Source organism: Protopterus annectens, chromosome 13.part0, assembly GCF_019279795.1.
Source record: "Protopterus annectens isolate FY-2018-M chromosome 13.part0, PAN1.0, whole genome shotgun sequence".
NCBI classification, from domain to species: Eukaryota; Metazoa; Chordata; order Ceratodontiformes; family Protopteridae; genus Protopterus; species Protopterus annectens.
In genome coordinates this window covers 925,091,066-925,116,992 of record NC_056747.1, presented here as the reverse complement: position 1 = coordinate 925,116,992, position 25,927 = coordinate 925,091,066, and the positions used below count along the sequence as shown (strand labels likewise).

General features: G+C 41.4%; 1 protein-coding gene across 1 annotated transcript in view; it reads left to right on the top strand.

Annotated features, from left to right (window-relative positions):
- EZH1 (enhancer of zeste 1 polycomb repressive complex 2 subunit) overlaps positions 1-25,927 on the top strand; it is a 3,086,757-nt gene that overhangs the window by 796,360 nt on the left and 2,264,470 nt on the right. The window contains exon 5 of the mRNA XM_044054680.1: positions 1,385-1,505. Within this exon, the coding sequence (XP_043910615.1) occupies positions 1,385-1,505 (121 nt within the window). The remainder of the gene's footprint in view (positions 1-1,384; positions 1,506-25,927) is intronic.

Genomic DNA, 25,927 nt, shown 5'->3' with positions numbered 1-25,927 from the left:
CTTTAATTTTTACTTCAAAAATGATTCTACACAAGCCTGCACAAATACCATAGAGAGATGGAGTCTTCTCTGTGGTCCAGGTGAACTGAGTTATTTACTGGCACGGATTTCCTACAGTGCAGGCAGGGGAGGATAGATGTGCATATCCTTGGGAGAAAAGGTGTGAACAAGACTTGTAGCACAAATATGTTGCTCAGATTGCAATGGTAGATACCAGGGAAAGTGCCATGCAGTTCCTTGTGTGGTAGGATGGGGTATCTTGCTGTAGTTGTCCCTTGCAAAACTGAGAGTAATTATGGTGCTGATGCCCATTGCACTTCCCACCCAAGAATGTCTCCGAGTGTGTACATTGGAATATGGCTTAAAGAAAAAAATCCAAACCATCCATGATGGCTGCCTGACCCTTGCTCTTGAGATGGAGAATGAATGGGCTAGTTTGCTGAGAGGGGGTTGATGATCAGCAGACAGCAAGGGTAAAGATGGACTAAAAATAAATGTACATAAATGCCAGCTTGCTAGTTCATAGATTCATAGGTAGTACTAGGCTAGCTTCCCTTGTGGGCCATTTTAAGCCTAGCCAGTTTCCCTTCCAAGGGTGAGAATCAAACCTTGTACCTTATGCTGTAAGGCAAAGACCTTAACCATTGTACCAACCCTGATGACCAGCATTCAGTAATTGGACCACTACATTGGTGGGGACAGCGGAGAGATATAAAACTTTTGCCTGTTGGCTTACTGTGTTATCAGATCTTGTCATGTAAACTCAAGGGCTGATTCCTTGTTGACACTTAGGATTTTGGTAGCCATTTGGGGATCAGTGTTTGTAGGCTTATTTTTGCACAGAAACTTGCATGTGTCAAATCCTGTCCAAGACATTGCACATAATCACTGACTGGTTAGTTAGGGTCCAAAAAGGTAAAAGAAAATGTTACCGATGAAGTTCTAATTGTCCTCCCATCATCAACCAAAATAAACCTTGTCCCTCGTTATTAAAAGAAAAAAAATGAGCAGTGATGGCAACTAAGACAGTAAAGCACAATGCATTAATTATCTTCCTTACTGTAGTAACTTATTTGTGGAATTTGCATGTTTTCCTTTTATCCACTTGCATTTTCACTGTGTTTTGTGGTTTCTTCTCGTATTTCAAAGAGATAACAGTAGGTAAATTGTTTATTATTGTTTGAGCGTGTGTATGTATTTGTGTGCATGTGCAAGCATTTCATATCTTGTTGCCCATGCTGCAAAAGAAGTAACTGCCAGATAAGGACTGCTGGCGATACTCCTTCCTTTATTTAAACAGATATCAGTGTGCATATTGTAGCTTTTAATGTATATATTTATCTTACTTGCCTGAAACTTTGTATCACTCTTTATTGTTGTACAGGTAGAAGATGAAATGGTTTTGCATAACATCCCTTACATGGGTGATGAAGTGAAGGAAGAGGATGAAGTTTTCATTGAGGAACTTATTAATAACTATGATGGCAAGGTGCATGGGGACCAAGGTAACACAAAGAATTACTGTGCTTGCATGTTTAGTTTCCTGGCAGGTGACAGATTCACAGAATGGGTGAATATACTTATCTATACCACCAACTTCTTAAAACGTTCGTAGAGTAACTTGTTATTACATTTAAGTGATTGTTCATCATTCATTAAATGCAATCGTCCTCATTTTTTTCTTGTCTTCAGTTATTGGTGTATTCTTTTTCTCTACATCATAAAATTTCATCAGAAGGTTGAGCATACTAGATGCATGCATGCATTAAAATGTGAATCTGTAAAGCAACAGTGTAATAGTAGATCTCAGTTGCACACTCCAAATCTTATTGTAGTTCAAAGTCTTGGTATGTCTGTTCAATTTTTTAGATTACATCCATTACATGGAATACAATTTAAGTCAACGTTGTTGCTTGAAAACAAAATGTTGATTTTCTTACTTACCATGAAAAAAAAATAATATGTTTTCACAAGCAAGATCAGAATTTGAGGAAACTTGAGTACTGAACCTTCACAAAGCAGAACATGTGAAGTACAGAAGTCATTGCAAGTTTTTGTGACCACTTAAATTACATTGCTGCTTTACTGCCATCACTGTTAATGTGGAAATGCGGTTGCCGTTTCCGTTCTGCTAGAGAACTGTGTCATGGTACAAGTCATCTCATACCATATAGATGTGTACCACATAGGGAGATGTATATGTTATTGCAAAACAAAAAAAAAAGGCAGTTTTGTTGCAGGTATCGACTTTTTGAACAACGAAGAAAGTGAGAAAAAAGAAGCACCTGTCGGAAAAAAGAGAAAAGTCACAGAAGGTGGGTATTTAATAAACATGTTTTAGTTATGTGATGGTGCTTATCCTTGTGGGATCATTGATGGGTTGTGTATTTTTCCCCCAAAACAAATTCAGTAAACATAATTTCAGATATGTTGCAAGTATAAGTAAAAGTAGTATTTTTTTATTTGGAGTTAAGTTTTCTTTATTTGTTTCATAATGATTTCTGTTATTCAAATGTAGTAAGCAAATGTACTTATCCGACATTCCTGTGAACCTTTTTGTCAGCTTACAGTTTTACAACTTACATGTTATGTCTGATACCTATTGTGTTATTTTTCTTGTTTGCTTTTTGTTTATCCATTTTTCTGACTTCCCTTTAAAATGTGTTTTGCCAGTAGAGGTAATGTGTTAACAAAATTGTGAATGAATGAATGCACGAATAAGTAAATAAATAAATAAATAACCATATTAAAAGAGCAAGCCGGTTGCCAGTTTCAGTGTCAGAATTCATGCATTTCTCAGGTGTTACTTTTTTGAAATTTCTGAAAAGTCAAGTTTCAGTGTTTGGGGATTACTGATCTGTCTTTCACCCAGATATTGTGTATGGGTGAAAGCAGTTGCTCCTCCCTTCCTCTACCTGCCCTTAGCTTGCTTGTAATGCGCTATCATCTCCTGCTGCAACCACCTGTGGAAGCAGAATATAGGAGTTGCTGTCTCTATGAAAATGTATACTCTTTTAGCTATTCTTAATTTAGCCCTTTTAATTGATTGCTATATATCATATTAATGTTTTTCATTAATTATATATTGCATATACATTTTCTTTCTTTATATCAAATGTCTTTCACTCCTGCATTACATAAATTGTTTGATTCCTGCATTCCCTTAAAACTCACTCCTCTTCTTCCTGAACATTATTACGCGTGTATTATTCAAAATGATTGTCTTTGTTTTGAGTGCAGCCTTCAAATTTTTGTCTTGATCCTCTCTGTTTAGCATAATCCTCCCCATTTCTTACATCGCTAAAATGCAGTAGACTATATTTTTTGTAGAAGGACAGTAGTCGTCAGTTTGGCCATTTCTCCAGCCTATGGCTTTCTTTACCCTGCATCATCCAGAAACTGATCTTGTTATCCTTCTTTGGAGCAAAAATGTAAAGACTTGACCCTGATAGATTCATAGGTAAGCACTATGCATGCAGTCCAGGAAACCATTAAGGAGCCTAGTTCAAATTCTTGGTTGGCTAAAGAAAATACTGTCTGGTTAAGTGACTTGTTGAAAGCCGCACAGTAATTAATAAAGGTGAAAGGATTTGAACCCTGCACCCTTGGCATGGGAAATAGCTTATTGATAGGTCAGAGCTTTATTCCTCTGCATTAATTGCCAGACCAAGAAAAAACATCTCATCATAAAAGTTAACATTAACCCTTATCTAGGGGTTAAACCAAGGACTTGCCATTTTCCATGTGGTTGTCACTGCCACGGAACAATGAGGAGTCTCTAATATGCAAATCCCAGGGGACATGAGCCCATGACCTTCATTACATATAACCTCAAAGGCACTTCATTTACCTGTTGAGCTGCAGCAACAATATCAAAAACTTATAATTATAGTGAAATAATGCAGCTCGTACATATTTACCTTTCAATGTGGTAGATACTGTACTCTAACATTGATAATGCATAGCCTACTGATTTCTCTGTGTTGAAGAAATTCTTCCCTGGCCATCATTATTTATACCCCCCTCCCCCGATCAGCTATTCTTCCTCCTGCTGCATTGTCATTGATCCACTCACAGACATTTCAACTTTTCTAGCAACCTTCACTGAGGAGCAGCATCAAATACCTTACTGAAATTGCAGTACGCTACTCCGTCAATGTCCTTGAACACCCAGTCATAAAAAAAAATGTGTCAAGTTAGTCTGTTATAATGTCCCATTTCTAAAACTGTATGGGTTCTTAACTATGAACTATTCATTTCCAGGAATATCAGCCAGTCTCCTCCTAAGGATTATTTCCATCATGTTTTGCTACTAAAGTCTGACTTACTTGTCTGTAGTTCACAAAGATCGCCTTTTACCCATTCTCTGTACAGAGGCACAACTATCACTTCCTCCAATTCCTAGTGTACGTTTACAGTTTTCAGACATACTGTAAGGCTTCAGCAAAGGTTGCTGAAGTCCTTCTCACAAGCCCTTTGAGGACCATAGGTGGAATACTAGCAAATGCCTATAATTTGTCTGTCTTCACTGCTGCTGAAATTATCATTTCCTCTGTTATATCCTCATCATCAACCCTCTTAAAAACCACTACTTCCATGTAGTTTTCCTTTTGAAGTGAATATTTTTTTTCAGACTTTTTAATTAAAACCTACATTTTCTTGAAAACCTACTTCCATGTATTTTTTTTTCCTTCTGATTTGATTTTTTATCAAAACTCATTTAAGACCTGTGTTTTCTCCCTTTCCTTTCTAGGGTCTCTCCTATCCGTTAGCAGAACTTCTGTACCGGTCCTTTACAGCTGTCAGCTGTTAAGGTTTTTCTTCTTCTGATATGCTTGGTTCTGAACAATTTTTGAAATTTTGTAGCTTTTATTCTTGGTATACTTGCAGCTTTCACTGATTCATGTTGTAATGTTACAGGTGGGCACATTCTGTCCCTTCACTCCCCCTTCTTTTCTTCCTGTCACACAGAGTGGATGTCAGTCCTTAGGTAGTTAATTGGAAAGCTCTTATGTTTGATGCCTTAAACATAAGAACTTCATAAGTGTACTTAGAGTCACCAGTTCACAAGCCGAGGTTCTTACTGATGTTGTTTACACTGCCTTGGAGACGTGCACATATGAAACTGTCAAAAGTGTCAGTAGTTAAAATCAGTCATCTACAGAAGACAGTTTTAAAGCTTTGAGACCCACATACCTTGGGGAGGATGGTAGGCTTTGAGGGTGGCCACAACTCAGAACAGTGGGATGGTCTCTTGTTTGATTCTGGCCCAGAGTCAGATACTTAGGAGAAGGTAAGTTCTTGAGAGGCCAGGCATCGGCCGAAGCTTCCTTACCTACAGCTCCAGTTGTGCTGCTTAGCCTTCCTTCACCAATGAGAGATGAATGTTCTTGTTGTTGTCAGATTTGGAAAGGGGGGGGTCTGTATTACAACACCAAAGACACTGAACATCAAACGGCTTAAAGGCTGAAAATGCCGGACTTCGAAGACGTTATTGTGGGGGGCTGCACCCCCCACACCCCCGCTTATTATATATATCAACTCCAAGATCGCACTACAGTGAGGAAAGGGCAAATATTCCAATCTTCACTGTACTGCAATCTCACAAAACGCACATAGTTGAACGGCATTTCTGAAATTAAAGCCGTTCGATGTTCAGCCTCTTCAATTTTGTAATAGGAACCCTTGGAAAGGAGCTGTAAGGTAAGCTTCTGACAACCACCTCAGAGGTGGTGATGTCAATGGTGAATGGAGGAGGGGGGTCCAGGATTGTATCATTTTCTTGTGCTGGATTGCCTGAGTTTGCCTGCACCTGACCAGCTGACTAGGAGTATTTCCATCCCTAGTTGAAGGTTCAATGGCAAGGTCAGGCTCTGACACCCCCCCCCCTTTTTTTAGAGCTATAATATGTATTTTTGAGAAGAAATCGGTATGTTATATAAATCACCCTAAATTAACATTAACACTGTGCTGTGCATGTCATGTGTTATTTACATCAAAATGAAACTTTGTAGACATCAAGTATTCAGAAATATTTCTAGATGAGTAAACTTTCAGTTCTTAGAATCCTGTTTAACTCTAGATTAGTCCATATATCTGTCTGGTTTCTTCACTGGTCTGTAGTACCTAGAGAGTTTAACAGGACTGATTACACTGGACATATGGTCTTATTTTTGAGAGGGTCCTTATTGCAATACAGATTCCTTTGGAGACATAACTTACGATGTCTGCTTCTGCAACTCTCGACTATCATAACTTTTCAGTCATTTTTTTGTGTTGGCAGGACTGATTGTGACACCACAAGCTGCTCTTTCAGTTTTGACATATTTGTCTTGCACAGATGTCTGCTGTTTCTTCTGTACAGCTTATCTTGTTCCGCACAAACTGCATAGTTTAGGGTAGTTTTTTCTTTACTAACAACTTCAGCTTCAGACTGCAAAATCTCCCATACTTTTTGGATTGTTACTTTTTCTGCAGTCTGTAAATCTGATAGTCTTCTGCAGTTTCTTCCATTGTAGATTTCTTTATAGCTTAATCTATGTTGATTTTTTCAGGCATTAGTTGTGTATCTAAAGTAGGTACTCTGCTGTTATATTTCTGCCCATTAGTGGTTGAGTTGGTGAGATTCTTGATTTCCTATAGTGGCATACTCCTCTGTTCCAAAATTGTGAGATGATGACAGTCCTCATAGTATTTGCTACTGCACTTTCACATGAGACTGTTACTGTGTGGACAGTTCCCAATACTTATCAACTATACTAAGGATAGTGTGGACTGGACATTGGGTCTGAATTTCCCCTCTTATCTAGATTTCCTGAATTCCTGACTTGTGTAGTTTGGGCTGTTGCCAGATATAAGACCATCCTGTATACATTCTTTCAAGAATATAGGCTGTAATGTACTAATCACACTTGCACCTGATGTGTCTGTTAGTTGATTATTTCAGAAAACTTAATAAACTACTACTATTATTAGCGGATTTATACTTGAAGAAATAGATATCTATTTATTTATTTATTTATCTAACTGTTTATTTAATCTATTTATTTACTTATTTATTTATGCAACATAAAGCCATAGAGTAATCTGTAATACAGTATAACACAGTAAACTCTATACTTATGTTATTGTATTATATTATATTTTGAAACTGAATGTGTTTTAAATGTGCTAATCCATTTTATATATCAGGTGGCTTATTCTAATTTAGTTTAATTTAACTTTTATTGTTCATGAAAATACTCGTCGTCAGTATCAATTTACAGAGTCTAAAATTATATTGACTAGTAGCTGCAGCATGGTGTATGAACATTTTAGTGTTCCTGAAGAACTCAGGCTCACTTTAAATGGAATGCAGTATCCAAAAAAATTTCTTTAATTAGCTTGTATTAACTTTTTAATTGAAAAATTGCTTGAGTTGTTTGTTTTAATTTGGCGCCTTTTTAGATTTATTTGTATAAATAGATGCTTTGAATTTTAGATGCATTGTCTGATGAAGCGTGGTGGTGACCACGCGAAAGCGCTTACAATAAACGTTTTGGTCTTCGTATACTGGATTATCTGTTATTTATCTCAAGAAAGTGAATTTATAGTTCCTGATTCAATGACTTTATGTTGTACTCTATTGCTTACTGCATACTGAAGCTTACTGCATACTGAACTAGCGAAGCTATTGTTTCTGATTTACTGCTTTGCTGCTACACTTTTTGTGAGCTTCCGTATCGGATACATCAGAATTTCACACAGTTTCGTGGTGAGAGAGCCTGGTTGTTTTCCTCATTTCAAAAAACTTGGAATAATAATATACACATACGAGATGCATGGCTTTTCTGAACTGGAATCGTTAGGACACACAGCTTCTGTTGCTGAGCATGCAGGATTATTCTTTTGGTACCTATTGTATACGGTACAGCTGTGTGGTATTTATTCTGAATTGACATGCATTGCCAAAATATTATATCATGCTCTTTCTTTGCACTTTACGGTACCTAGGTTTGACTCATGAATCCTTTCACATATTTGTTTTCTTAGCTGATTTGGTAACTGTTATTTTGTAAGCTTCGAACATCAAGCTGTGGATGTAGTTTATTTCTTCCTTGAAAGAAAAATAAGGTGGAATTTCTTTCCTGACTGTTGATTTTTGCTCAGGCAATCCTTTTATTATAATGTCTTTCAGTAATTGTAATTCTACATTATTTGTTTGTTTATGTTTGGTTAATGGGATAATGCACTAATTACAGTGGAGCACAGCCTGGGTACGAACAATTACAATAATACAGGAATTGTAGAAACCAGATATATATATATATATATATATATATATATATATATATATATATATATATATATATATAAAAACAGTGCTGTCTACAAACAGTCTAATATAGGAGTAATAGAAACAATTTGCAGTATCGTGCACATGAGTAAACAGTGCTGTGTACAGTATTTACTGACATTAATCCAACATGTCCCTGTTAAAAAAAAAAAAAAAAGGAAGAGTAGAGGAGGAGGAGCTTGAGTGGAAGAGATCTGAATAGACAGAGAGAATGGTTATGTGATGTGACTGGCAAGAGAGCATTTGCACTGGTATTACTTTAGGATATGTAATTTGAACTAGAGTGTGAATTTTAGAGTACAGATTGCCAGAGTTTAGGGGCTAAAATAGAGAAGCTGTGTTTAGTACATTGCTTTTTCGGGAGATTGGCAAGTGGGTCCTTCTTATTAGTGACCTCTTAGACTGTAGGAAGTAACATTTGAAGGAATGCTTGTGATTGGTATATCTATTGCCTCAGCGATTTGCACCTCGACACTGAGTGCAGCAGTTGTGCCAGATCTGGGGCTTGGGTGATTAACAAGTGCTGAAGTGCTCCCTGCAGTGTCTTCTTCTTACCCTTGTCCATCACCTAGGAAAAAGCTCAAAAAGGGTGACTGGGATCAGGGAAGAGAAAAGGACCCAAAAGCCCAGGCCAAGGACAGAGGAAACTGTAGATGAGCAGCTCCTGAACCTTCTGACCAGCCAGATCTGAAGGTCCACACTTCTACAGCTCCTCTGGCTTCCTTGGTGCCAGTTTCAGCCCTGTCCTCCTGGGTCCGATCATTTACAGTATCAGCATCCAGACCCTTTGAAGAAATGTCGCCACTGAATAAAATGTCCAAAAGTGACCAGACAAACTCCGTACTACTGTATCTGGTATTCTTTTTTTGTCTCAGAACAAATTCTTAATGTCCTTGTGACTTGTTCTTCTGGTTTCTGTCTGTGTCATGAAAAAGGCCATGGTTATTTCATGCCCTTTTTTGGTCCTCGCTGTATCTGAAGATTTCACAAAAGTCTCTCCACGTCATCTTTGCATCACTTGACCTGTCTGCATTTTATTTATTTATTTATTTATTTATGCATCTGAAAACCAAGAAAGTCAGCCTCCTTTTTTCTATAACAGGATGCCGTTACAGTAAAGCCCACAGCTATATGTTATTAATATCTAAGCTGAACATGTACAAGAAATAACTGTTCTTGCAAAGCAAGCCATATTATTTTGAAAACTGCTGTTTGGCCTTGCACATTTCCTTTCACTGTACACACAGTATATTGGGGAAAAGCATTTTAATTTACACAATATCTATCAATTCCCACTTTTTTTTTTTTTTTTTTTTTTTTTTTTTTTTTATTTAAGGCCCCTGAAAATTGTTAGACAATTTACAACAAAATATGATCTTCAGTACTTTGAATCCCTTGGTCTGTTGCAACATACGAATCCCTTGCATTCAATGTGATCTCTTTATACAATGTTACATTACCAATGGCTGTTACTTGATTAATACTTTTATTAACACAAATCTTATAATGACGATAAGAGCAATTAATGCGGAAATTATAGTACCCCATCATAGACACATAGCGGTTATTACTTATTTATTTTTAACTGTTTTCATGCTTTCTTAAGGAAGTTGTCAGTCTTGCAGTTACACACAAGCATTTATTTCAAAATCTTGTCAAGTTAACCCTTGCTTTACAAGGCAAAACCTTGTATTAGAAACAAGCATGTTTCTTTTGCATTGCATAATTTCATTATTGCTTTGGGAAAAGAATATTTACAGGAAAATATGATCTTCTGTACTTAATAGCCTTTCTTTATTGTTAACAGTTACTTGTCTGATAGTTTTATAACACATCTGCTCTGTTATATCTGAGATAGCTCCATACGTTGCATTTGCTCTCAACTTTGTAACTTTCCACATTGCCTTAGTGGCACCATACCAGTGAAAAAAAATCAGCTCCTGAAATAACACAATTTCCTATGTCCAGCTGTTTTAATCTTTCCCTATTTTTTTTTTTTTATCATGAACCTCCCTCTTTTTCTGGTGATTTTTTTATCATGTCCTCTGGTAATGTGTGAGTAATTTTCATTATTGGAACTGCGTACTCTGTGTAACAGAATTTCTTCTCTTTCATTTCTTCCTTAAAAGAAGTATTATGTGTTAACTCCCATGTTGTTTTTATTTTATGCGCAAGCTTTTTTACATGACCATAGTTCTTTTGAAAACAGAGTATCCCTTTTCCTGTTTTTATCAACTGTAAATGTTTTTTTATGGCTGATTGTTTTACAACTCTACTTTTATAAGATTTTTTTAAACATAAAACCTGTATGTGTAACCTCTGCAGGGACGGCATGTAATGGCATTTTCCCTCTGTAAGGAATGTGGCTAAAAACCCAACAATGTGACTTGTCACATGCCTTTGCAAACAAAATTTGCATGTCCAAAAATATGTTGAAATCAGGTATCCATGATGTCCCTGTTCTCATGATCTATTATATCTGAGTATCTCTTCCCATTTTTTTCTTTGCAACTGTTTTAGATTGCTTTGTCTTGTTCATAGATTACTATTATAGAAACAAATTTAAACTTTTGTAAGACTGTTAACCGACTGTTACTGTACTGATACTGTCTGACTGTTATTAACTTACACTGATTTTTATGAACTAACATTGTGTGCTGCTTTTGCTTGGATTTTTATTAGCTGAAAAATGCTATTTGTCTAAGTTTTTATGTACTTTTTTAATGACTTTGTACTTTGTTACCTGTATGTATTGCTGTGTATTATTACCCGGATGTCAGTTACACCAGTTTGACTAATGATGTTTTTGCTGTACTAGTTTGTTTATAAGACTATTTGCTGTTATACTTTATGTAATACATTCTTTTGAAAATATGACATTACAGTCACTGTTTTTTACCAATACTGATCCCGTTTGCTGTATGCATAAGCTGCCTTTGGAGACATACTGTACTTTTAATGTGTGTGTGGGGTGGGTTGACCCTCTCTTGTTACTATAGAACCTTTTGTCATTTAGGATTGTCATAGGTACTGCCTTAAATGTTACTCCATTTCCAGACGTAGATATGGACTTACATACCCAACATTTAATTGCATTGTTTAGTTTTGCATATACCATTTGCACTACTGTAAATGTATTTACTGTATTTGTATTAACTTTATCTTTACACTGTATTTGTATTAACTTTAACTTTGTCTGTATGGCTGTAGGTTATTTCTGTTTTTATTTTGAATCTGTCCCGGCTTATTAAACCAGTAAAGTAATATTACTAACATTGTCTTCCATTGCTTTAAAACAACCCTGTACTTTGCTGCCAACTGATAACCTGTGTTTTGTTAATTTATTGCTTTAAAGCCTATGCCTGCCATGATCTGGGTTTTATGTGTATTCCATAGGGTATACTTTATTATTTATGTATCCCTCTGTGTTTGTTCCTGTGACTGATTGTCCCTTAATGTATTTTCTTTATCTTGATTTCTTTCCCTATTTTGGAGTTTTGAAGAAGCATCGTTTGTAATATAGAAAATTCTGTTTAATGTGGCCTGTTTTCCTACAAGTAAAACATATTACCTGTTTTTCTGAACTTTGTTGTGTATCTGTCTGTAACCCCGGTGGAGCTCGTGTCCCCCCTGTGTTTGTTTTATAACAGACCATGTATTACATCCCCTTCCTTTCACCACGTAGTATACAAGCTGTTTTTGTACATTTCCTATGTGCATCTGCAATACTGTATACTTTTTTAAACTGTTTAGCACTCTGGCTTAATCTCCAAGTCTATATCTGTCTGTTAGGCAGAAATTTATTTTAAAGCTGTATCTGCATTTTGCAGAATGTCATTAACTGTCTGATGGAATTGCTTTAACATAACATTTTGCCTGAACAAAACATTATTTTGTTTTTTTCTGTCATGCTATTTAGACCGTCTGTAAAACAGTTACGTGAGTCTAGACACTCACCTGTTTTAGCTGCTTGCTTTGCCAAAGCATTTACTGTAGCCTTTCCTGTATATTTTTTATGTGCTTTGATTTTGACAATACTAAATTTTCCCTGTAAATCATTTTGGGAATTAATGCCCATAACTGTTGTACTGAAGCATGTTTTAGGGGGTTTGCTAACACTGTTGATGATTTACCTTTCCCCTTTTGACCTAAACTGGCATGTGTAAATGCAAAAAAAATCATTTAAATAAAGCATTATTTGAAATAGACCACACAATGTATGTCAACCATTGTTTAAATGCCAACATATTGAAACAAAATTATTATTATTTTTTTTAGAGTCTGTAATAAACAAGACTACTGATATATATCAGCAGGAGAAATAACTGTCATTTCTGCTGAACCCTGCCCAATGTAAACCTTGCTGTTTTTGTAACTGTCTTGACAGATTAATCTCTGTAGTTTGTGCCCTTAGTAAATGTTGTTGGGCTCTATCTGATTGTTACGTTAACCAGAAATGTCATTATGTAAAGTCTGAATGCTATGCTAAGTCTGTTCCTCTAAATGGCATTATTGTCCCTTACTACTGTCTCTAGGGAAATTTTGAAAAGCTGTGAAAACCTTTTCTTTAAAAGGTTAATATTGATAGCACACTGTACTATGTTAGAACTTTCTTCTGTTTGTGCATTTGCAATATTTACTATAAATAACATTTGTATGTAGTCTATTACATTACTAACAATAATTGCATACACTTGTACTGTATGAGATTTAGGTGACTGCAGAAGGTACATTTAACTGTTGTATATGTGAAGAAATAACGCTAGAATCAAACAGATTGTTTATCAGAATAGGATATATCTTATGGTATGGCTTACATACTAGACTCCTGTGGCAAGATAGACAGAAGTTAGGAAAGTTATTTCTGCATAAAAAACTGTCTTTATGAATTGCTATATATTTTATGTATGGATTATAAGCACTTATACATTTACAAACACAACTGTTATCTAATGTCTGAACATTAAACATTTTAGATTTACATTTCATGTCTGGCACAGAAGGTTGAACCATGTAAATTTATATATACAATATGTGGGCACTGTAAAGTTAACTGTCTGTACTGGCATCCATGTTATAACTGTGAAAAAGTACCGTAATTTATGCAGAAGACAAGCAGGTGATCAGGCTGAAGTCAATCTGGAAAAGGACAGTGTTTCTGCACAGATGAATTGTAGGTGGTTCAACGCAGGACAGCTTCCACGGCGGTGCTCTTTGTGCACCAACGAAGTACTGGAAGTGTTTGTCTGTTAAAGCACTGGAACTGTCAGTCTGTTGAACTAACGTAGTAAGTAGTAGGGATCCCTCTGTAATAGGGTGGCCTAATGGTTAAGTTGTTTGCCTTACAAACACAAGGTACAGGGTTTGAGTCTCACAAGGGATGATTGGCTAGGCTTAAAATGGCTCACAAGGGCAATTAGCCTAGTACTAATCTATGAATCTATTAACTGCTGGTAACAGATATATGGTCACAGCCACTGGCCATGGCTCGCCACTGAAGAAAATGTCCAAAAGTGACCAGACAAACTCCGTACTTGCCAAACAGTTAATTCTTTCAGAGCTATTTCAAATTCTATTATAACACAGCTAGACAGATGAGTAGACTAAAGCACACTTAGTCTAAACGTCACTACTAAGTGAAACATACTATCCGGAATAAATAATCTTTTCAACCAATGTTATTTTTAATGTCCTTCTGACTTTTTCTTCTGGTTTCTGTCTATGTCATGAAAACGTCCATGGTTATTTTTTGCCCTTTTTTGGTCCTCGCTGTATCTGAAGACTTCACAAAAGTCTCTCCATGTCATCTTTGCATCATTTGACCTGTCTGCATTTTATTTATTTATTTCTGCATCTGAAAGCCAAGAAAGTCAACTTCTTTTTTTTCTATAACAGGATGCCATTACAGTAAAGCCCACAGCTATATGTTATTAATTTCTAAGTTGAACATGCACAAGAAATAACTGTTCTTGCAAAGCAAGCCGTATTATTTTGAAAACTGCTGTTTGGCCTTGCACATTTCCTTTCACTGTACGCACAGTATATTAGGGAAAAGCATTTTAATTTACACAATATCTATCACCCTTTTTAGCCAAAGGTGGTGCTGAGTTGGGAAGGCCACACTCCCTCTTACCGCCATTCACTGTGAGGGAATTCTCACTTGAGTCTTCCCGATGTCCATTCTCAGTCAGAGCTTCTCCAGTTCATAGCTGGTCATCAAATTTCAATGCCAGTAGAAGGGTGTGAAAATGTTCTTTGATGCCCTGGTTTGCCCAGTCTGCCCTGTCTGTAGGGAGCTGGAAATCATCGGATTTCAGGCAGCTGATGTGCTCTTTTTTGCAGGCCCAGATAAAGCTAGGGCTTCTTCTGTTGCCTCTGCCCCAGTGCCAGAGGATTTGGCTCTATCCTTTACTGTTTCTTCCTGGGCCCTTTGGCTCTGAGGTTTATGGATCCAATCAGTTTGCCATCACCAAGGTCAGCTCCAAAAACTAGGCCACTTCTGCCACCAACCTCTTTCATGGCTTTCTCAGCTCTGGTGGTGTCTGAACTGGGAGCACCTTGGAGCTGAAATTTCAAGGCCCTGGTCCTGGGATTGGGTTTGACTCTCTGGGTTTCAGAGTTGTCCCTTCCTCGTGGGCCTTTGACACTTGACAATTAGGCTCCAGTCTCGGCACCGGAGCATGTTGGGTCAGCTTGCTTGGGTCATCAGGTCTGAGAGATGTCGGTTCAGGGCATTTAGCATTGGCTTTTGCTTTCAATGCTATTGAGAGGATTTTCTTTAGATCATAGATGGAGTGGTCAGCAGTGACTGGTGATTCTCCCACATTTTGGTGTCTGGATCTGTGGATGTGCTTCAGCTGGCTCTTTGACAGGCCACAACTATGGGTATCCTGGTGTCCCTGTCTCTGGTTCCCCCCCCCCCCAATTCTCCCATTTGGAAGGGACATGGGAAAAGTTGTTGCAAGAAGAAGCATATTCCTTACCTGGAAAACTGACCTCGATGAAGGGGAATGTTTCTCTTAAGTCCTACCGTGATGACACCTGTTTTGGTGATCTAGAATTATTACAGCAGTGCAGAGTCTGGACCACTGAAGCCCCCTCACTGGAGGAGTCAATGTTTTTGGAGGCATGTGGTGCGGTCTCATCCATTTCCTGGGTTTGTCCCCTTACAAACACGCTTATCAATCTGGTGTCTTGGAGGACAGCACCGCCTAAGAACCAACCCCATTGAAGTAAGGGCCCCACAGTTATGGCGAATATGGTGGCAACAGCCACGAAAAAGTAAATTTCAGAAGATCATCCCCCGAATAGAGGATCTAGGGCTTTAGGAAAGTGTGCCTACACCTCAGTGACATTTGTATTGAGAGCGTTAATCTATATAGTTCATTTGATGAAACTTCAGTGGAACCTAGTGTTGGAACTGTCAAATATAGTGAAAGCACAGTAGTCTCCAGAGATGCAGAAGCCTCTCGAGATACAGTTGTCTACCATGCACTCTATTACTAATGTGTCTATGCGTCTGCTCTCCAGTGCAGCTGACAACGCGTGTCATGCAGCACACAGTGGCATTGCTATGCATCAGCATAACAATGCCACTGCCTGCTGCATGGCATTGCTATGGATAAGCATGCCTCGATGTGGTTATGCAGATTTGCAGACTGCTTTAAGATATTCTTTGTCAACATCTCATTTAATGGTTCTTCTTCTTTTGGCCTAAAGGTCAATGACACATTAAGAGCGAATAGGATGGAAAGACTTTTGTCAGCCATTGGATTTTGCTTTTTCACCTCTTATTGATCCTTCTCAAGGAATCAGAAGGGTGGTAAGCATCTCTTCTTTCAGTAGTTGAGCAGTCTTTCCAAGGCATTCCTGGTGAAGATCCTTCTTGCGGTGGGGGTGGGGGGTGGGGGGGACAACCATAATGGATGCTGTCTGTGTAGCAGAGGAAGTCAGCAGAATCAAGGGTTCCATGGACCGTTCTCCAGGAGGCCTTTTTATCATACATAAAGACTTGTCTGGTCACCATCTTCTGGAGACAGTTGGAGTCCTTTGGCTCTCCACCCAAATGCTTGGTAGGTCATCATCGCAGACACATAGATACTGAGAGTTGTATCCAAAGGTTGTAGAATTCCATTATTTGCACTTAGAGAGTCAAGAAAATCTTTCCCAGACATTTTAACCCATCAGTGAAGAGACGCACCAGTCAAAATTCAAAAACTACTGGCCATTCAAGTCATCCAAGAGGTCCCACCAGACCAGTGAGGATTTGGAGTTATTCCAGGTCCTTTTTGGAGCTAAAGAAGGACAAGGACTTAAGGCCAGTTTTGGCTCTTAGCAAGTTAAACCATTCCATCAAATAGAGCAAGTTCTATATGGTCACGGGCAGTCCATTCTTCCTCTTTTGAGGAAGGACAATTGGGTGTGCTCAACAGATCTCAAGGATACCTATCATCATATAGAAATCACGAGGCAGCCCAGGAGATTTCTGCGCTTTTGCCTGTGAGATAATCATTATCAGTTCTGAGCACTACTCTTTGGTTTCACCACAGTCTCCTGGATGTTCACCAAATGCACAGCAGCTGTGGCAGCCTGGCTTAGGCTACAGGGGTGCAAGGGCTTTCCTTACCTGAACGGTTGGCTCCTTACTGCCTCCATGAGAGTGTCTCTTGTCAACGTTCAGGATTCCTTACTTCAGTTGTATCTGTTCTTAGGTATCATGGTAAACTTTGAAAAGTCCAGTTTAGAGCTTGTTCAGGTGTTAAGAGTTCATAGGCTGCCATGCGGATATAGTTTCTCAGACAGCAAAGTTTCCAATCCACAGGTTAAGGTCTCTTCAACGTCTGTCTCAGAAATCCCTAACCGCCATGATTCTGAGGCACTTAGGACACACGGCAGCATCGATTTGCATGGTGCCCTTAGTGAGGTACCACATGAGGATCCTGTGGTGGACATTAGCAGCTCAATAATCATACTTAACACATCCCATGAATTTTCCAGTTGCCATAACAAACAGTTGTTAGAATTCCCTTTTGTCACCACTGGGTGTCCTTTCATTCCTCCCCAACCTCAGGCCATGGTCACTACAGATGTCTGTCTTCTGGGATGGGGGGTATTTCAAATGGAAGATGGTCCAGGGAATGTGGTCACCCTTTGAGGCCAGTCTCCACATCAGTGTTTTGGAGATGAGTGTGGTGGTCCTAGTGTTGCACGTTTTTAAGGACCTTCTCCTAAGAGTGTGATCTTCATCTAGATAGACAGCATGTCTGTGGTTTGGTCCCTAAACAAGTGGGGGGAACTCAGTGTTACTGCCTTTGTTGGGACGCCATGAGGGTGTAGCAGTGGGCAAGTTCCTGTCAAAAGTTTCCATTGCAGTGCACTTTCCTGGGAAGTCCAGAATCTTGGTGGACAGTTTAAGCAGGAATATCCTCCTTCTTCATGAGTGGTCCATGAATCCAGAAATAGCAGCTTGGATTTTTTGACACTGGGGCACCTCTTGCTGTGATCTATTTGATACCCTGGTCCAACATGAAGTGCAGCATGTTTTATACCCTAGCTCCCCCCTGAGGGATAGTCACAGAGCGGCAGTGTTCTGTATACTTGGCACCCAGGTCTCCTGGGCTCTTACCCGCCAACTCCCCACTTAATACAAGTTCTTCAGAAAGCAGACATTGCAGAGCAACTGTAATTCTCATTGCCATGTTCTGGCTCTAACTCGTCTGGTTTCCCTTCCCGTGGCTTCACCTTTGACACCCATCTTGGGTGCTGGACCCCATTCTGGGGTTACCCATTCTGCAGGGATCTCCCCACCCAACCTTCATACCCTCAAGTTAACCACATGGTTTCTCCAGTTCCAGTGATAGTCAGGGATTCCATTCTCTATGTTAGAGTTATCAGTGTTTTATCTTTTTTCCAGAAACTTGCTACATGAAAGATCTAATCTGATGATGTTAGTCTTCGTTCATTCATTACTGATGGGTTATCGGTTCCGTCCTTGGAACCGAGCCGGCCAATGTCAAGCTTGCATCAGCCAAAAATTCTCGAGCCAAGGTCGTACCCAGAATGCTCTGCTCCTTGTTACCTCAGATCTCATATGCCGCGTTGCTGAATAGCCGTGTCAAGCCACTGTCTCAGCTAAGTGTCTAGTTTTTTGACAGTTTATATATTATTACTCTAAATTTTTCTCAAAAGTTTATTCTAATATTTTCCTACCCTATTGCATACTTTAGACACTCTTCCTGTAGTCTTTTCCCTTTATTACCCTCTTTTCTTACCTTGTGGTAATTCTCCATTATCATCATTGGTAATCCTTCCTTTTTCTCTTTTTATCCTTTTCTTGGGTAGCCATTATTCTTCCTTTTGCTACTGTGCTTCTTCTCCAGGACTCTCAACGAGAGGAAGAATAAGTTAATGTTGAAAGGTCTCCTCAAGTCTCCTTTCTGTGAGGGTATTTCTGGGTCAGAGGGCTCACCCCCTCCTTTAAACCCTGCAAGAGGCGTTCTTCCTCTTCTTCATCGAAGTCGCTCCCGTCTTCTCCCTCTGGAGATTGTAGGGAGTCGACTCACATGAAGGTGAAATTGATTGCTACTCTGGCACTGCCACTTGTGACCCTGTCGGCTCCAGACTCTGCACCGCCTCAAATGATTTCGACTACAGCCATGTCTCCTTTATCGGTACCGGCACTGGAGTTCCTGGTGCAGATAACTATAGATGTTAAGTTGTCTATCTCGCCTTCTTTCTTGCTGGTGATCGGCTACTCGGCTCGAGAGCTGTTTACTGGCTTGAGGCCTCTCCCTATCCCATGATGCCTTGCGCTAGATACCCAGGTCTCATTTGCCGCTTCTGCTGCGAGGTTGTCTTACTGGCTCAGGTGGTATATTTTCATTGTTTTATCTGTTTTTTGATAACTATTAGGGTTTTAATGTAGTTTGTTAGTTTGTAGTTAGGATATCTTTGTTGTACCTATATTTTTTCTTACCTGAATTCCCCTTCAGAAAACTCATTTTAGTTAGAGAGTTCCCCCCCACACTCTCTTCCTTAAATAGCCATTTAAGTTAGAGGCTAACCTTTTTTCCTTTTAAAAAAAAAAAAAATTAGTATTTACCTAGTTTAGTCTTATTTGTTTGTTGGTAGCATAGCATATTGTGTCTATTTCTTGCCTGTTTTTTGGGTGTGGTAACTTTGTGTGTGTGATAGTTGTTATATCCTAAATTTTGTGTATTGTATTTGGTGTTCCTTCCTTAGGTATGTCCAAGGATACCAAGGTGTCCGGATTCAAGAAGTGTGACTCATGTTGTCAGAAGATGTCTCTGACAGATGGTCACACTTCTTGTGTCTATTATCTGGGCGCTGTGCACCTGCAGGACTCCTTTTCGGTTTGCCATGCTTTCATCCCAAGATTCCTGCAGGAGCGTAGAAATAAATTAATCCTACGGGGTTTACTTAAGCCCGAGGATTCACCGGCTAAGGCTCAGCCCGTGAAGTCCTCCAAGCCACTTAAATCTTCGGCTCGGAGCCGTCGTTGGGTGAAGCTACTCCTTCTGCCTCGGTTCCGGTCGGAACCGATGTGCCTGCCTCCCAGTCGGTTCCGACACGCACTTCGGAGCTGTTGGGGAGTCAAAAGAGATCTAGGTCTCCCTCCCTGGAGTCGATACGCTCGGCTCCGAGGTCTCCTCACAGTCATCGGTCCTCCCACTCTTCTCGGTCATCAAGGCTTTCAGATCACAGTGTGGAGAGAGTGGTCAATAGGCTGTTGAAATCGCAGGCCCTAGCAAAAATGTTGTCCAGCCCCCCCTCATCAAGGCTCGGCTCCGTCCATGTCTGCAGTTATTCTTCCTCCGAATCCTCCGTTGAGTTCGGAGCCGGAGTTCATTGGGGTTCGAGTCGTGGAACCGTCGGCACTGATACCTTCTCCTTCGTTTCCATTGCCGGCTCCGATCACTTCCTTGGTACCGTCCTTGGAGAGATCCGGGTGCCGAGACTCCCTCGTCGGTTCCGAGGGGGCGAGTGGCATCGGACCCTTGTCTGACCCCGTTCACCCCCTTGGAGCTTCGGCGCAGGTGAGCTCGGCTCCTACATCAGCTTCAGAGCCTTCCCCCTCAGTGCGGAGAGGGATTCCGATCTCTTCGGAACCGGAGCCTTCTCAGCATCCGAGCAAGGATGCCTTCGAGGTCATGAGGAGTGTGCTGGCCCCTGAGTCAGCTCCACGATCATCCCCATCGGCTCCTCCCCTATGGTGCCTGCGTCTGCCTCTGTCCCTCCTCCAGACCCCAAGCGTGGGGAACCAATGCTCCAAGGCACCCCTTTGGGTGTATCTTCCTCTTCCGAGGCCTCTCCTGATCATTCAGAGGATCCACCTCATAAGAGGAAATGTAAGTGGAAGCATGTTGACTCCCCTGTGTCTGTCACATCAGATACTGACTTAGAGGATTCGGAAGGGTCCCCGAGATCCCCCTCTGAAGATGTCTCCCTTCTCAGACATCCTTGAGATGCTTAGGCAGAGGGGGAACTGGACTACCCTGAGCCCTTCCAAGGATGAGTCGGTATTCCTGGATGCATTTGGATCCCGACCTTCCACCTCCTGGGTGTCTCCGCCTTTTGACCCACTGATGTCTGTGGTGGCTCGGAAGGCGTGGTCAGCTCCAGACACAGTGGAACCGACCCCCAGAAGACCTGCTAAATTTATAACTGCACCACAGGATAAACAGATTTTGACCAAAGGTGTTCCCGTTGATGCCATGGTGGTAGTGGCAGCCACAAAGAAAGAGTTGGCTGAAACCTCTTCATCTGTCCATCCCCCTAACAAGGAGTCCAGGATGATGGACAGATATGGGAAGCGGATGTTCTCTTCAGCGACCTTTTCCATGAGGTCTCTGAATTATTTGTGCCACTTTACCGTCTTCAAAGGGATCTCCATAAAGAGGTTGGAGATACCCTCCACGATCCATCATTTGAGGGGGCCCAGGCTAAGGCAGCCTCCCAGATGGCGACTCTTAATTAAGTGGTGAACTCCTCCATGAGGCTCATTTCTTGTGCAGCCGATGGTGCAAGTAGAGCCGCAGGCACAGGCGTTGCCATAAGGAGGCACGCTTGGATGCGGCTATGTAACTTTGCGGAACCTTTCAGAGCATCTTTCACCAACACCCCCTTTGATGGTTCTTCTCTTTTTGGATCACAGGTGAAGGACACCCTTACCAAGTGTGAGCAGGAAGGCAAGACACTCTCTGCTGTGGGAGTCTGTTTTTCCACTCCTTCTAGACCATATCCCAAGGGTCAGAAAAGTGGAAAGATGTGGTTCCGGAAATCCCAGGGAGCCTTGCCGGACACACGTGGTGAGTTTCCATCCAGGGGCAGAGGAGGGAACAATAACAGATGCCGCCCTCATGGCAGAGGGGGTCCGCAAAACCAGGGCAGCAGAGAATCCTTCTCTGACAAGCCCTTCCAGCATCCCTGAAGGGTTGCCCAGCTATCCACTTCTGGAGGCAGTCGGGGGAAGATTATCGCTGTACCCAAGAGCCTTGGAAGACATAACACAAGACAAATAGGTACAGTCTGCTATATCCGGAGGCTACAGAATTCCCTTTGTTCACACTCCCTTATTGTTAAACAAGTCCCTTCCACCCAATCTAAGGGATCAAGCATTTCAAGAAGTTTCAAAACTGCTAAGAAAAAGGGCCATCCAGCAAGTCCCAGCAGACCAGCAAGGGTCCGGAATTTACTCAAGGTTCGTTTTGGTACCAAAAAAGACAGGGGACTGGAGAACCATTCTGGATCTCAGCAGACTAAACAGGTCTGTACAACGAACAAAGTTTTGGATGGTCACGCTACAGTCTATTTTACCCTTTCTGGGTCAGGACAATTGGATATGCTCTATAGATCTTCAGGCTGTGTACTACCACATCAAAATGGACAGACGCTCCAGAAGATTCCTTCGCTTCCGGCTGGGAGCCAGCCATTATCAGTTCAGAGCTCTGCCCTTTGGTCTCATCACAGCCCCCAGGGTGTTCACCAAATGTATGGCAGTAGTTACCGCTCACCTGAGACAGCAAGAATTCCAGGTGTTTCCATATCTAGATGACTGGCCTCCTCGCTGCTACCACCAGGCATCACCTTCTGCGAGCCAGAGACTACACTATCCAGGTATCACAATAAATTTTGAAAAATCTGCATTGTCGCCCTGTCAGTCTATCACCTTTATAGGCGCAAATTTAAATATAAAAGACATGTCAGCCACCCTTCCACCAGACAGGGTGTTAGTAATTTGCCAACATGTGCAGGTCTTATTAGGATGCAAAAGAATTCAAGCCAGGTTCGTCCTCCAAACTCTGGGTCTCATGGCAGCAGCGATCATACTCGTTCCTCTAGCTCGTTTTCATATGAGGATTCTCCAGTGGCTTCTTTTCACCCAATGGTCCTTCCAGCAGCTTCCCATGTCTCACATGATTATGATGACAGAAGCATGCAAAAAGCACCTTGCATGGTGGGATGGTCTCCACATCACTGTCCCAGGGCAGACCATTTGTACTCCCCCCTCCAGTTGCTAAGGTGACCACGGATGCCTCCCTGATCGGGTGGGGGGGCATTATCAGGGCAGAACAGTCCAAGGCACCTGGCAACCTCACGAGTACCATCTGCATATAAACGTCTTCGAGATGAGGGCCATGCTTTTAGTGTTGCAAGCTCTTCAAGACTCTCTTCCTACCGGGACCATTGCAATTCAAATGGACAATATGTCATTAGTGTGGTACATCAACAAGCAGGGCGGAACCAGGTCCTACCCCCCTATGTCGAGAAGCACTCAGACTGTGGCAGTGGACGATCTCTTCCCAATGGTTTCTGATCGCAACGCACATCCCTGGGAGATCCAACGTCATAGCAGACAGGCTGAGCAGGGCAATTCTCATGCCTCATGACTGGTCTCTGAATCAGGTAGTGGCAGACCAAATCTTCCGCAAATGGGGCCAACCTTGCTGCGACCTTTTTGCCACCCCCTTCAACAGCAAGTGCAGCAATTTCTTATCTCTCCTTCCACTTCCCGGACATTCCCCCAGAGATGCTCTAGTCCATGATTGGCCTCAGGGACTTCTGTATGCATTCCCTCCCTTTCCCCTAATCCCGAAGCTAATACAGAAAGCTACCGTATTGGGCTGCAAAATGATCCTCATTGCTCCTTACTGGCCTCGACAAATATGGTTCCCGTTCCTGCATCATCATCTTCTCGAGGAGCCTTGGACTCTGGACCCAGTTCCAGACCTTCTGATCCATCAATTGGGCGGGCTGCACCAATCCCTGCAATCTCTCCAGCTCACTGCTTGGTTGCTCCACTTCCAACTTTAGCCAGGCTTCATGGTATCTCCCCCTCTGTGCGCAAAATTGTTTTATCATCGCACAAGTCTACAACTAGAAAAACCTACGCTAGTAAGTGGAAACATTTTTTTTCCTGGGCAGAAGCTAAGAGTATAGACCCCTTTTCAGCCCCTGTACACCACATTTTGGAATTTCTTGCAGAACTCTTTCATGCTGGGTCCACTTCCACTACAATTAGAGTTCAGTTAGCTGCAATTTCAAATTTTCGCATTGGCCTGTCGGAAAATAATATCATGTCTCATAAGCTATGTAAAGCCTTTCTCAAAGGGACCACTCTGCTCAGGCCCCCAGTGAGAGATCCTCCACCTCCGTGGGATCTAAATTTGATTCTAGCTTCTCTAATTTTGCCCCCCTTCGAACCTGCAGCATCTTGTTTTTTGAAGTTTTTATCTTGGAAAACCCTCTTTCTGGTAGCGATGACTTCAGCCAGAAGAGTTTCGGAACTTCAGGCTCTTTGTATCCGTCCTCCATACCTAGTGTTCCACAATGACAGGGTTGCTCTCAGGACTATTCCTTCCTTCCTTCCTAAGGTCTCTTCTGAGAATAACTTGAATCAGTCCATTGACCTTCCTGTGTTTTTTCCCAACCCCTCCAACAGGGCAGAATATAAATTGCATCAGTTAGATGTTCACAGGCAACTACGCTTTTATTTGCATAGAACTAAGGACATCAGAAAATCAGACCAGCATTTCCTTTCCTATGCTGAGGGTAAACAAGGTCTTCCAGTTTCAAAAGTAACCTTATCCAGGTGGTTGACTACTATCATCACATTTATCTATCAACTGAGGAATAAAGAATTGCCTGTTAAACCAAAAGGTCACTCCACCAGAGCTTTAGCCACTTCTGTGGCCTTTCAGGATAGGTTGCCCATGGAATCTATTTGTACTGCGGCTACGTGGGCCAACCAACATACTTTCATTTCGCATTATAAGTTGGATGTGGTTTCCAGGAGCAGAGCTGATTTTGGTTCCACTGTTCTGAAGAGTTTGTTCCGATGAGCCACTCAGGATTTTAGGTGCTAGGGACGCTGTCCCAACCAGCCAGAAAAAAGGCAAGATAGGCAACGTAACATAAAAAAGTTATGTACCTACCATAACGTTTCATGTTAGTTGTCTTCTTCTCGCCTTCTTTCTTGCGTCCCACCCTCCATCCGCCTATCCTAGTAGACCGAGAAGAGTTCCTTATGGTTTTTCACTGGCTGTTCATCTCTGCCTAGTAGCCTCTCTGGTAGGGTTTATGCATTATAGGATAGGATTCCTTCCTTTTTATGTCTGCAGTTAGACTTACCAAACGAGATCTGGGTATCTAGCGCCAGGCATCATGGGATATGGGGAGGCCTCGAGCCAGTAAACAGTTCTCAAGCTTTTGAAGATGGCCAAGTCGGAGCCGAGGATCGGCTCCGAACCCAACCAGCAAGAAAGAAGGCGAGAAGAAGACAACTAACATGGAACGTTATGGTAGGTACATAACTTCTTTTTCTGACAGTTCTGTTGCAATCCCTAATGGCGCCGTCAATACAGATTCAGTCCCCTTTGGCACCATTGTTACAGTCACCTTCAGCTCCAAGTATGATTCTTCTGTAATCCACTGCGCAGACTTTTTCGGCACTGACATGTACTTCGGTGCAGTCCTTCTCGGCACCATCCTTATTGCCGGTGCAGACACTTTCCACTACAGATACCGTACCCTTCGGGGCAGACCCTTGCTTTTACAGTGCAGACACCTTCAACTACTACGGCGCTGACATCTTTGGGGCAGACCTTTTCCACACCATTTTCTTCGGTGCATACTTCCTTGGCTCCGAGCTCTGCACCTGTTGAATTAGCAAGGACCAAATATTCCCCTTCGCTGGATCCTTTTGCTAGCAGTCAGTATAGTCCTTTCCTAGAAAGGCCAGAATTGCCATCAGCCTTCTCCATGAGGTCAACCAAGAGTCTTTCTGAACAGGATGTGTTGCAGCTTTTCGACCAGTTGCTTGTGGCTAGAGGTGTCGCTCAACAGTCAAGTCCACGTTCCCTCATTCAGGTGAGCATATATTGCCTCAAACCCCAACGTATACTCAGCCTTCGACTTCCACTCAAATCTCAAAGCCCATTACTCCAACAGCAGCTTTGCTTCCTCTGTCTCAAGTAGTGGATCTCACTTGGGAACCAGAGTCGTCCTTGTGGCCTCCAGTTCACTGGGCATCAGGCTGTTCTCAGTGCAGTAGCTGTGCCGTTGGGGAGGGCA